Raw genomic sequence first — 14,015 nt, forward strand, 5'->3', positions numbered from 1 at the left:
TTATTCTTTAGCGTTGCATAGTATTCCATTGTGTGAATGTACCAAAGTTTGGTTATCCATTCCTCAGTTGTTGGACATTTGTCCTTAACTTTTATGGTGTAGTGGTTAAGGTATTTGGCTGCTAACCACAAAGGCATCTGTTCAAACCCATCACCTGATCTGCGGAAGGGAGACGGGGCGATCTACTTCCGTAAAGATTTACAGCCTTGGAAACCAAATGGGGGTCGCTAAGAGTTGCAATTGACTCGATGGCCATGAGTTTGGTTTTGGTTTTTGGTATCTTATTTATATAAGTGAGATCACACAGTATTTGTTCTTTGGTGCTTGAATTATTTCACTCAGCATAATGTCTTCAAGCTTCATCCATACTGCAGCACGTATCAAGAGCTCATTTCTCTTACTAGCTGAGAGTATTCCATTTCACGTATGCACATTTGTTTATTCATTCATCTGTTGATGGGCATTGGGTTGTTTCCACCTTTTGGCTACTTTGAATAGTGCTGCAATGATCATTATACAAGTCTCTATTTAGTCTTTACTTTCAAATCTTTTGGGTATGTATCTAGGGGTGGAAATGCTGGGTCATGTAGTTGTATATGAAATCATATATAATCCGGAAGTGCCAGTCCTCCTACTTTGTTCTTTTCTCCTCTTTCAACACTGCTTTAACTATTTGAGGCCTCTTTCTATTCCACATTGTGGTACACTGAATTCCTTAATATGGCTTTTCTAGCTACGGTGTTTTTGACTCCCACAAGATGACTGGGTAGAACGATGCAAATGTAAGGTGCTTGTGGCCCACCAGGGGAATTGGATAGCTTGCTAATATTGTAAATAAGGCACACGGCACCCTTGTGGGGGCGAGAGCATGCAAAAAACCCCCTTAACGAGGGGATTGGTCAGTTTTGCCGTCTTGTTAGGCTTAAAATGAGCCATCCCAGAAGCAGAAAAGGAGATCTCATAGCCATTAAATAAGAGACAGGAATGGAGCACATCCTTAGACCCAAGATCCCTGTGCTGAGATGGCAGAGAGAGGCTGACAGCAAAGGTAGCAGAGCCAAGAGACTGGCATTAGACACAGTGGTGAGCGTCCTGGCCCATGGAGCAAGAAAGCTCCTAGGTAGGAGGCTTGCTGGTGGATGGGGTACCTCTGACAGAGGCAGAGCTAAAAGAGCTTTATAACACTTGCCTAAGCAAGGCAGTGGCTAAGCTGAGGGGCCAAGGGACAGAGAGAGACCTACCTTTGGGCACAAATGAGGGGAAGCTGTTCTGATGGAAGAATTGTATTTTGTGTGTTCCTGATCCTGAATTGTAACCTGATTACTTCTCCAATAAACCCCATAATTATGAGTATATCTGTGAGTTGTGTGTGGCCTGGCAATGAATTATCAAACCAAAAAGAGAAGTAGAGAGTGCCATGGGAGGGATGGTTGGTGTCAGAATTGGTAAAAATACGAGAGGGTGGCGGCATGTCTGACTTTTGCCTCGGAGGAATCAGCCTTGGGCTGATGCTGCTGATGGTGACCCTGTCTCCCTCTTGTGAAGTCAGAGGAGGTCAGAGGATGCCCTTTTTGCACACATAAAGCTGAGGATTGTTTTTTCCTTATCTGTACGTGTGGTGGTTATATTTGTTTGTCAACTTGCCTGGGCCTGGTTGAGTGGCTGGGCAGCTGGATGTAGTATTCCCCATGATGAGACTGGTAATCAACTCCATGGTGGAATCTACTGGGAGCAGCTGAATAGCTGCCTTTGGGTATGTGGTCTGCTTCCTGTATGTAAGGAGAAGCTTTGAGAATGGTCTCTAGCCTATGGCATGCTCAGACCCTGCATGGAGCTGTGTCTTTGTTGAGCAGCCTGCTATGCTCTGCCGACCTTGGGACTTACAATGGACTTAAGTTAATGGCCTGCCGTTTGGTTTGGTAACATGGAGACTGTGCCTTTTTACTTGTCAACCTTGGGGCTTCTCAGCCTCAGCAGCCAGCAGCTGTCTGAGTGAAGAAACGCTTCTAGTTCCAGTAGGCCGGGAGCAGGAAGCAGAGCTGGACCCCAAGGTTGAGGGGCTTTCACCCAGCCCCTAGGGCCTGGCACTTTGAACTTGGACTTAAAGCCTCCAAATTGTAAGAATAAACTCCTGTTTATTAAGGCCATCCCATTTGTGGTATGATTCCTGTCAGAGCAGCACTAGGTAACCAGAACAGGAAGAAAGGTTACAATTTTGATTGGGATGCACTGAATCTATAGATCCTTTTGGGTATTACTGACATCTTAACAGTATTAAAACTTCCAATCCGTGAATACAGAACATATTTCCCTTTATTTAAATCTTCTGTAATCTCTTTCAGTAGTATTTTGCAATTTTCATTGTATAAGTCTTTAATATCCCTGGTTAAATTTATTCTTAGGTATTTTATTCTCTTACATGCCACTGTTAACGAAACAGATTTTTAAAGTGTTTTAATTTTCAGCTAAAACTTAGAAGCTTACGTATTTTTGAGGTGGTATCTAGACCTAAATTTTAAAATAAAAAATCATTTTAACTGTATGCTATTGGAAACAGGATATATAGGGGGAAATGTTAATTTATATAAATCACATACTATTCTTCATTTAGTAATATGTCTACCTAATGAGATTTTCAAGTTTTTGCCATTAAAGACTAGGACAGAACAGTAGAGTAGAAGAATCTCATGCTGTGGCTTAAAAAACTTTGGAATCATTTGTCAAAGAAATTTATCACACAAGGTTGTAATAAAAATGTAATAAAGATAAATTTAAAAGTAACTGGGAAAATAGTAGTTTCTCAAGAAAACTTGGTTTCCTAAATTCAATCTTACAATGCCGAAATGTATGATAAGAGGACAAATCTCCTCACTTCATAAATAAAAGCAAAAGCATAAACCTTAAGGTAGACATTCTTATTATGCCTATTTTATAAATGAAGAAATTGAGGCACTAAAAGGTCAAATAACTAGGCCAAGGGTATGCAGCTCTTATGTGGCAGACGAATTTGATTCGAGAGCACAAGTATTTAGAATGTCTTAAGGTATAAAGCAACAAGTATATAACAAATCTAGCAATAAGAAGTATGAATAACCTTATAGGTTATATAAAAGCAAATCATGTTATAAGCTGAGTGGAACCTTGGTTATAGGCGCCCTAAAATTTGTTTCTAAATATGAGACTTCATGAGAATTTGTGTTTCCTGCTTTCATAAGACGGTTTCTAAAAATAAAGAAACTACATGCTCCATCTAAAAAAACTCTTTCCTTTAGACCCTTTCTCAGTAAAGAGCTGTTCCAATCTTTAACAGAACCCAGATGACCTGGATACTCAATATGGAAGCTCTTGTAATCCTATCCCTACTCTTGACTCAAGTCAATGTTTTGACTGAGGTAAGCTAAGAATTTTTCTTTACCTGAAATATTTTAAGGATTTTGGAACTACACAATTTATAGGGGAACATAAAAGGAATATAAGAATTTTGCAAATATTATGTCTCTTTTTTTGAGGACTTTTATTTCAAGATAAAAGAGAAACCTGGAAGATTTTTAAATGGTTGTCACTTTCAGGATGAAGCCACAACTGTCCAAGTGGAATAATGAACATGTCTAGCATGTCTAATTTATGTTAAACACACACACATACACACACACACCCCTTGTAAAAGGGATTACTTAAGACCAAATCAAATGACCAGACTGATGTTGGAGATGAAGAAATGGAAAAACTTTCAACCTAAATTAAACTAAACATACCTTATCTGGTGCCATTAGCATAGTTGACTCAGTTTTTATTCCAGACTGATGAATATTCACAAACATTCCTGAATCTAACAGTCCTGCTGACCTGTAACAAGTAAGTACAAATGTTAGTCTTAGTTTCATTGGGGAGAAGAACAAATGACCAGCTACTTATTTACTTTTTTTAACTATACCTTGCAGTTTCACTATCTGTTACAAAAGTTGGAGTCGCAGCTAGTGGGCTCCGAAGGTCTTTTCGGATGTAAATTTTTTCTGTTGAAGCGGCACAGTTGGAAGATTTTTCCCTTGATACCTCTATGGGTTTTCTTTCACACTGAACAGCTACAAAAATATGTCAGGCTATTAAATCATAATGTGAATTTCTAGGCAACTGTAAATGTAAACTCTAGGTTAGCAATGCTGCAAATAAGAGACATGCTTACCAAAATTGAAGTGCCAAGATAATGACCAATCTTTAGAAATTACTTACAAATTCAACAAGATTCCTTCAGAATAGTCAAACTGACAATTTGCATCTCTCTTTTCTCTTCCTGCTCCCATAGTGTAGAAATAAAGAGGAACTCTCACTTTTTTATAAGCTCAGAGTCTAAAAGAATGAAGTTAGGGGTCCTTTAGGTCTTAAAAATCAATTGAAATTTAACCAATTGAAAATAATTCTAATAGCCACAAAAAGATCAAGGTAATTTTTTTAGTTAAGGGCAAGGAAAATAATTGTTTGGCCTTCATTTATAAAATACCGGTAGTACTTTGTAAGAATTTTATTTCAAGATACTTATTACAAACCAAACTCACTGCTGTCGAGTCAATTCTGACTCACAGCGACCCCTCCTTGGGTTTCCGAGGTGGTACCTCTACGGAAGTAGATTGCCCAGTCTTCCTTCCAAGGAGTGGCTGGTGGGATTGAACTGCCACCCTTCTGGTTAGCAGTCAGATGCTTTAGGAACTATGCCACTAAAGCTCCCAGATACTTCTTAGGAGATAATATAGTTGTTAAATGCGCATTTTTGGGGTGTGGGGAATCTGCTAGGACTAAAATTCAACTTCTGCCACTTACTAGTTTTGTGACCTTGGGCAAGTTACTGTGTTTACCTGCAAGTAAAAGGAGAACAATATCTACTACTATGTAGAATTGCTGTGAGGATAAATTAGTCAATAGGCTTAACAGTGTCAGCCATCATGAGAGTTCAATAAATGTTAGCTATTATTATCTCATTAGTAATAAATAGATCACTAAAACTGGTATTTTGTTACTAAGTTCAAACTACAAATAAATGCTTGGTACATATGTACATAAATACTTGTTGAATGACTGAAAAGTACATATGTATATATTACTATATATTTAGTTGGAAAATTGTAAATTACCAGGTGTACATATTTGACATATTTTAATGTTAATATATACTTCTTGCATGTCTGAATCCTTACAAGTATTTTCTCCCTTATAGTGATACATACAGTCTTGTTTCATTCCAAAAGCAATACATCGCTGTAATCTGCAGTATTGACAGCGGTTTCGATGGTGTTTATTGATAATACAGTCTTTTGATCCTCGACATGAATACACTAAATTTTTTCGGATGCTTCTTTTAAAGAATCCTTTGCAACCTTCACAAGTTACTGCTCCATAATGACGTCCTAGAGACAAAATGTTTAAGAAATACAAGTCACATATTTTAAGACAAACGAAACACACCTATTACTTCCCTTTACATATTAACAAAATTAAGAGATGAAACAGTGAGATTTTTTAATCTATGAAAAACTTTTTTTAGGAGTCACTAAATTGAGAATGAAATAATTATATTCTTTGAGAAATTATACAATATGAGTTATTTTATAAAGTGATCTTAACAAAGGCATAGATAATCTGGGGGGAAAAAGTGAACCTACAATCTCATTATTTAACATAAAAACTATTTTCTCTTCTGATACCAATTAGAAATTATAGTTTTGGTATATATTATAGAAGAAGTATTTTATTTGGAAAACTGTGCCCAAGAAAAAAAGCATAAAATGTCAGCTAATATTCCAAAACCAGTAATTACTCCAAATTATGAGCTCCACTTTTGAAATTTCTGAAGAAATCTGTTATACTTTGGTTAACCTGTCATTTCACAATCTTTTTTTTTTTTTTTTTTACACATTTATTAACAAATGGATCATATTCTGGGAAAAGTTCTAGAGGAAGTCTTTGTAATCAAGCGTCAAAAAGATAAAAGAAGATTAAAGGAAATAAACTGTGCCCTTAAACCATGAACTATATCCCACTGATCTCACTGGCGTTCATCAACAGGAGACACACATGCACACACAAGTGGATGTAAGCATGCACTTCTGATATGAAGACACCAAAGTGATACAACCCCGAACACTTAACAGGCTTTAAGAAATGCCTTTTCAGTCAGCTAGGCAGAGCACTAAATACGGCTAATCAGAATTTTTTCCCCAACCTCAATAATTCAATAGAATGAGAATAGGGCTTACTGTTATGTATTATTAAGAATCATAAATTATTTTTAAATGATTTGACAAAACTTCTAGTTTTCACATGCAAAATATTCTCATATTTACTTTTAAAAAGAAACTATTTTTCATGATTCTTTGAAATATGTACTTTATATTTCATTTTATAAGTCATTATAAAATCTAATGAAACTACATTAAAGTGAGAAAATATCTTCAGGTGAATAAAAAGCTTTGGGGAAAATCTGTCAAATTTCATAGACTACAAATACATTCAACATAAAAATGACATACTCCTTTACTTCCCTTTTTGCTTTTAGTAGAAGAATCATGGTAGTTAGGTAGTTATTTAACAATATTGATAGGAGGCTATTCTTAATGTTACCTGATGCTTTGTCTCCACATACTACGCAAAGATCAAAAACCTTATTTGGCCCTTGGTCTGGGGAAGAATTATCTGTTAAGAGCTTTAAAAAAAAAAAAAAATTCTTGTTACTCAAGAATACCATTATTCTGTCAAAAAATTAAAGGAACATTCAGTTAGTCTTGCTTTTTACTTTATTTTTATATGTTATTTTAAAATTTTGAATTCTATTATACACATTTTATAAATTAATTTTTCATAAAACAGTCTCATTAATGTAATCAGACTGTTCAACACACAAATACATGAGGTACTTTTTGATGCATCTCATCCATTAAACACTAAATATTGTACATATAGAACAGGTTAAATTAGTGCAGTAGTTATTAGTACTATTACAAAATTTGTCTTTAAAGAGCTCAGAATCTGTCCAAATGGAATGATACAACTAAAATAAACCAGAACAGCATGAAAAAGATAACCTTCAATTTTTAAAATAGAAAAGGAGTTAGAAGGAAAAAGTTTTACTGGTGTAATCAACTATTATAAAGCAAATAGGATTACTATACAAAGGTTGAAAGTTTTTATGAATGAAATGTCTAAGATTCTGGTTAGGTACAGTGGTTGAGAGCACAGAAGCACAGAACCTACGAAGGACAGGAAGTCAGCTGCCAACAATGGGATTAAGTCAGGTGGCCTTGAGCGAATTACTCAAAAAGAACCCCAAAACTAAACTTACTGCCACCAAGTTGATTCCAAATCAGAACGACCCCCGCTGGGTTTCCAGCTGTAAATTTTTAGACTGCCTCATTGTTCTTTCTCAGAGCAGCTAGTGGTTTCAAACCACTGACCTTCTGGTAAGCAGCCAAATGCCTTAACCACTACACCACCAGAGCTCCCTAAGCAAATTTAGCCTCTTCAAGTCATACATAGAGTTCATCACTAGACCTAGCTAATATGATCCTGGAAAAAGTATATTAGTTTCTTCCCTAGGCTATATTTCAACCTTCTCATCACTTTCATTCAATCTTTTGAAATGAAGCATCAATTCCAACCAAAAAAATGTGATATGGCATTTAGTAAACACCTTCCCCTTTGCTGTAAAACAAGTAACAAACTGAAATCCTCTACCTTAGAGTCTTTCTTCACTACTTAAGGGTGTAAATACTTAGGAGTAATTCTGATTTTAAACAATTTAGAGTCCTTAAAATGACTGTCCCTTACTAGGTGATATGAGGTATCTTTTCTTCTTAATCACCACAAAAATCAATCTTTAATACATACTGGGGGAAAATAAAAAACCTATTTCCAGTATCAGAAGTCCTTTGAAAACATATATAAAATTATCATACTTTCCCTTAATAGCAAACTATTGCAAATGATGCCAACCTTTTACCTTCTGTTACTAAGGGTAGAAGAGATTTTGAGAGGTTAAGGGCCTTGCCCACACCCCATTTTAGTTCACGAAACCAGAAATCAAATCATCTGATTCTGGTGCAGAGAAATTCCATCCCACAGGTTTCTCTTTGCCTGTTGTAGAGATGATTTATAAACTAGATCAATTATCAATATTATCTTATTTTAAATATATAAATTTATTTAAAAAGAGCAACTTCACAGGGAAGAAACCTGACAAACACTATTTCAATTACATGATCAAACTCAACATGTCAGCAGTCATAAATCTTTGTTGACTGGGTGCCTTCAATAAATGTAATAAATGCCATTTTACATCTGTGATTTTCTTCCCAAAAATCTATTACCCTCATCTAACCACAGACATAAATTCCCATAATGGGGCATCCCATTGATCAGTACTCCTCAAAACTGTCACAGTCAGTAGAATGAAGGAAAATCTGAGAAACTGTCACAGCCAAGCAAAGCCATAAGAGACATGAACTAAGTGTACCATGGTATCCTAGATGGGATCCTGGAACAGAAAGAATATTAGATAAAAACTAAAGAAAACTGAAAAAGCTACAGACTTCAGTTAATAATTGCTGTTGTGTGCTGTTGAATTGATTCTACCTCATAGCAACCCCAGGGTCTCTTAGACTGAGATCTTTAAGGGAGCCAGGTCTTTTTTCCTGTGTGTTCATACTCCTGACCTTTCACTTAGCAGCTGACTACTTAACTATTGTGACACTAGAGTCCATTTTTAATTAACAATAATGTATCAATATTGGTTCACAAATTTTCACAATTGTACCTAATGCAAACTATTAATAATAGGGGAAATTATGTATTGGGGGGTAATCTGGGAACTCTATAATCTGTTCAATTTTTCTGTAAATCTAGAGATCCTCTAAAAAAATGAAGTCCTGTAATTAAAAAAAAATTATATACAACGTCATAAATACTTTTTGGGTGACTTCTGCTTTGTTGATAAAACAACTTCTTATAAATCTGTAACAGCTTATCCATTTTCTTTTTTGCAGTAAGAAAAATGCCTTTTATTTACTATAATTATTTTATTTTTATTTTTATTTGGGTAAAGTTTACAAAGCAAATTCATTTTTCATACAGCAATTCATACAAATTTTGTTTCATGACACACTGCAATTCCTCACAATGTAACAGCTTTCTTCCTACTTCCTCCCTGTAGTTACTCCTTCCTTGTGTCATCCTTTCCCATGCATTCCTGCCCCCTTAGCTTAAGTACTTTAAAGAGCCCTTAAAATGACTATCTCTTACGAGGTTATATGAAGTATTATTTCTTCTTAAAATCAAAAAAAACCAAACTCACTGCCATCGAGTGGATTCCAACTCATTGCAACCCCCTTTGGTTTCCAAGGTGGTAAATCTTTCCAGAAGCAGACCGCCCAGTCTTCCTTCCGTGGAGTGGCTGGTGGGTTTGAACTACCAACTTTCTGGTTAGTAGTCAAATGCCTTAAGCACTAGGCCACGAGAGCTCCTTCATTTCTTATTAATCACAAAAATCAATCTTTCATACGTATTGGGGGAAAAATAACCAACTTCTGGTATTAGATATTCTTTGAAAGCCCTGTGCAAATATTGTCCTTCTGTTCTCCTATAGTTGATCACCCTAAGTAGTGTATCTACTTGATGTAAATGTTCACCCTATATGCCTGTCTATTGTTTGGCTGGAAGCCATGGGAGTGAGTTCAATTCCAGATCTGAAGGACACATAGGGGCCATGGTCTCACCAGCTCTCTTTTTTTTTTTAATGATTTTGAGTTTTGTTCTACATTGTTCTCCTACTCTATCCAGGATCTCCTATGTGGATCCCTTTCCAAGTGGTTGACAATAGTAGCTGGGCCAGTTTATCCATTTTCTATCTTAGCGGTTTCTGAAAACAATACAAATGATGTCACAGAAAAAAAAAACAACAGTATCTATCAGGATGTTGTTATTGTTATGTGCTGTCGAGTCAGACCCAATCCATAGCGACCCGTCTTGGGTTTCCAAGGCAGTATCACTACGGAAGTAGATTGCCCAACCTTCCTTCTAAGGAGTGGCTGATGGGTTTGAACTGCCAGCTTTCTGGTTAGCAGTCAAGTGCCTTAGGCACTATGCCACCATAGCTCCCATCTATCAGGATATAGGCAAAATATATCATTTGTTATAATATTTTAGCAATTAAGTTTTTCAATCCTAAAAGGAATTTTCTTTGATCAGTATTTTAACACAAAACATGAGACACAATTTTAAGTGGGCATTCCCCTATAACAGTCTCTGAAGGCAAACTTAAGGGTGCATTGTATTTGTATTCAAACACAGCAACCAGCAGTGAAAGTATCTTCATAGAACCACAGGCATGCAGTGTGTAAAACCAGTACCTGGTTCTTTGAATAATAATATATAACTAGCAAAAATTAAAATTATGTAAAGTGAAACTATACTACTGACCGAGTTCTGGTGTAAAGTATGAGAAAGACATTGCAGACCATGGAGGGAACTATTTTCTATGTCAGTGATGATGTGGGAGGATGACAATTGGGGTTCAGTGAATCACAATATGTCCCTTCTTGCCATAACCTTTTTAACTCCCATCAATTGGATGGGGATTATGCAAATGAGGTGCTTGTGACAACCAAGGGGAATGGACAGTTTGCTAATAAGACCAAAAAGGTTAATGGCACCCTTGTGGGAGTTGTTGTTGTTAGGTGCCATTACGTCAATTTCGACTGACAGTCATCCTATGTATAACAGAACAAAACATTGTCCGGTCCTGGGCCATCCTCACAATCGCTGCTGTGCTTGAGCCAATCATATTTTGAGTGCCTTCTAACAATGAGGGTTTCATCTTCTGGTACTCTATCAGACAATGTTTCCCTGATATTCATAAGGTTTTCAGTGTCAATTTTTTTCAGAGATGGACCTGGCCATATCTTTCTTTCTAATCGATCTCAGTCTAGAAGCTCTGCTGAAACCTGCCCACCACAGGTGACCCTGCTGGTATCGGAAACACCAGTGGCATAGTTTCCAGCATCACAGCAACACACAACCTTGCCCCTACGTGGTGGGACCATGCAAAGAAGGTATATGGAACCCTAATGAGGTGATTGGTCAGTTGTGGCATCTGGCTAGGCTTAAAATGAGCCATCCCAGAGGCAGATGGGGGATCTCATGACCACCAAAAGAGAAGAGTTAGATGCAGAGTGTGTCCTTTGGACCCAGGATCCCTGTGCTGAGAAATTCCTAGATGCAGGAAGAAGGAAGGTGGAAAGCAGAGACAGACAGTGAGAGAACATTTGCGTGCCAGGGAGCGAGCAGTAACACAGGAGACAGCAAGATATGACAATAAGCAGAAGCAGAGGAAAGGTGGCAAGAAGGCCCCCAGTAGAGCTCAGCAGCAGAGGATGAGAAGCAGCTGTCTAAATCAAACAACTGTATCCTGAGTCATTTCTGATCCTGAATTGTAACCTATTACTTCCCTAGTAAAGCTCATAATCATGAGTATGGTCTGTGACTTCTGCGTGCACGTTGCAAAAAATTACTGAATCTAGCAAAGAAGTAAAGACTGCTGTGCACGGGAGGGACGGCTGTCATCAAAACTGGTAAAAAGGCTGGAGGATGAAGGCTTGTCGGACCTCTGTTTCATAGGAATCAGCCTTGGGCTGTGGATCTTGAATCTCCTTTCCCTTGAGAAGCTGAGGAGGTTAGACGCCCTTGCCATGCCATCTGTACACACAGAGGAGAACAGTATTGAAACCGGCAGCTACAACTCTGATTCCTTGATTTGGTAGTTTCCTGTCTGTGCTACAGGCAGGCTTGTTCTGGGAGCTTCAGTTGCAAATGCAGTTTGGTAGTTTTCCAACTGTGTAGAAGCAGCACATCTCTGAGAAGCCAGTTCTACAACATGCTCCGGTAGTTATTCCTGGAAACCTGGTCTAGGACTTTCACTTCAGCCTTCCCAACAATTCTTTCCAATTCATACTAGCCAGAGTGGATCTTACTATTTGCAACTAAGAACTCCCCAAAATATGAGTGTAATATTGTGTTAAAAGTGTAGTGGCCCATAAGAGGGCCATTGTCACAGATATACTACACAGCTCACGTTTATGCAGGATTTTTTGTTCTATGGAATATGCGTATATATAAGGTCTTAACAGCAAGACTTATATTTATGACACACTTTTCTTTTTCTCTCTTTTTTTTTTTATTGTGATTTGGTTGAAGATTTACAGAGCAAATTCACTTTCCATACAGCAGTTTACATACACTTTGTCTCATGACATTGACCACAGTTTACCACAATGCAGCAGCTCCCCTCCCAATTCCTCCCCATAGTTACCTCTTCCCAGTGTCCACCTCTCCATGCATGACACACTTTTGAATCTTTTGAAAAATTTTAAGATAAAAAGACATTTCTGCAGTAATTTACCTGAAGGTGTTGTGCAGACATATCAGGGGTTGTGAAAAACAATTGGTTGACGCCTGCTGCATCTGGAGTTGTGAGAAAAACTTTCCCTGGAGTGGAATCTTGCCTGGCCAGTATGACTTTGCCTGGAGTAGAGCCGTCATGATTCGTCAGAATGAACTGCTTGCCTTGCGAATTATGATCAACTCCTGTCACGATCTGGATTTTTTGGCCAGTTTGCTGCTCTGTAACAATCTAACACAAGCACGTCTAGTTAGTAAGCAACAACATTCATTTTTTTCCAGTTAATCACATATTTTTTTTCAATCTTCAGACAAAGCCAGATAAGCACACCATTTCATATATATTCAATATAACATACCATATACATTTTTTGAATTAGCAATCATATTTCCACAAAATTCTGTCTTACAGAAATAAACAGCTATGCAAGTAAATAAAGGTACTGTAAGAAGAACACGTTGACCTCACTATTTGGATTCTTTTCTTCCTTTTCTCTTCCTCCTTCCATTTCAGAAGACAGGTCTTAGACAAACATGCATTATTGTTGTTGTTTTTTATTTGCCCAACACTGTTCTGGGTCCTAGGAGCTCTGGTGGTGGTTAAAGCACTTACTCGGTTCTAACCAAAAGGTTGGCTTTTTGAACCTATCAGCTACTCCATGGGAGAAAGATGAGGCAGTCTGTTTCCGTAAAGATTCACAGTCTTGGAAACCCTATGTGGCAGTTCTACTCTGTCCTAAAGGGTTGTAATTAATCAGAATCACCTTGGTGGCAGTGAGTTTGGTTTTTGGATTCTGAATCCTAAGATACAGGCAGTGAGTAAAACAAAATCACTGCTCTCACGGACCTTTCACTTTAGTGGGAAAAGACAGATAATAACACTGTCAGGTGTTATTAACTGTTATGAAGAACAATAAAGTAGGGAAAAGTGAGAGATGACTTGGAATGAAACCAAAGAGAGAAGCTCTTTCTGAAATGACATTTTTGCAGACTTAAATTTGGCAGAGACTAAGGTTTAAGGCTATCAAGAGAAGAGCAATCCAGGCAGAAGAAACTCCGGGGAAGGAGTGTTTTGGGCATATGTGAAGTATGAGGTACAAAAGAGCCGTGTGATTGAAACAGAGTGGGCGAGGGGGAATACAATAGAAGATGGGACGTGACGGACAGCTGTAGGCCGGAGCATATAGGACCTCACAGGCCATACAAAAGTCTGGATTTCCTACTGCACGAAATGGAAATGACTGGAGGATTTGGAACAAGAACTGGCAGGATCTTTAAAAACAATCATTCTACATTTTGTGTGAAGAAGAGAAGTGGGAAGGTTCAACAGTATAATTAGGGGAAACCAGAAAGGATACTTTGCAGAAGTGCTGGCAAGAAATGCTAGTAGGATTCTGGGGGCAAGATGGCGGACTAGGCAGAAGGATTGCACAGACCCTCTTCAACAAAGAAAAGGGAAACCAATTAACACAGACACAGAAGATAATCTTGGACCCCTGAGCCTTAAAGGAAAGGATGCAGATTTGGACTAAACCCCAACTAGCAGAAGAATTTGCGTGAGAATACCAAAAAAAAGG

The 14,015-nt window shown here is 37.7% G+C and overlaps 1 protein-coding gene across 1 annotated transcript in view; it reads right to left on the minus strand.

The window, feature by feature from the left end:
* NR2C1 (nuclear receptor subfamily 2 group C member 1) overlaps window positions 1-14,015 on the minus strand; it is a 59,429-nt gene that overhangs the window by 37,911 nt on the left and 7,503 nt on the right. The window contains exons 2-6 of the mRNA XM_007946139.2: window positions 12,440-12,670; window positions 6,613-6,694; window positions 5,220-5,399; window positions 3,935-4,082; window positions 3,756-3,846 (exon numbers count right to left, since the gene is read on the minus strand). Coding sequence (XP_007944330.1) covers window positions 3,756-3,846; window positions 3,935-4,082; window positions 5,220-5,399; window positions 6,613-6,694; window positions 12,440-12,670 — 732 coding nt within the window. The remainder of the gene's footprint in view (window positions 1-3,755; window positions 3,847-3,934; window positions 4,083-5,219; window positions 5,400-6,612; window positions 6,695-12,439; window positions 12,671-14,015) is intronic.

Source organism: Orycteropus afer, unplaced genomic scaffold, assembly GCF_000298275.1.
Source record: "Orycteropus afer afer isolate SDZICR_OR568_19922 unplaced genomic scaffold, OryAfe1.0 scaffold00151, whole genome shotgun sequence".
NCBI classification, from domain to species: domain Eukaryota; kingdom Metazoa; phylum Chordata; class Mammalia; order Tubulidentata; family Orycteropodidae; genus Orycteropus; species Orycteropus afer.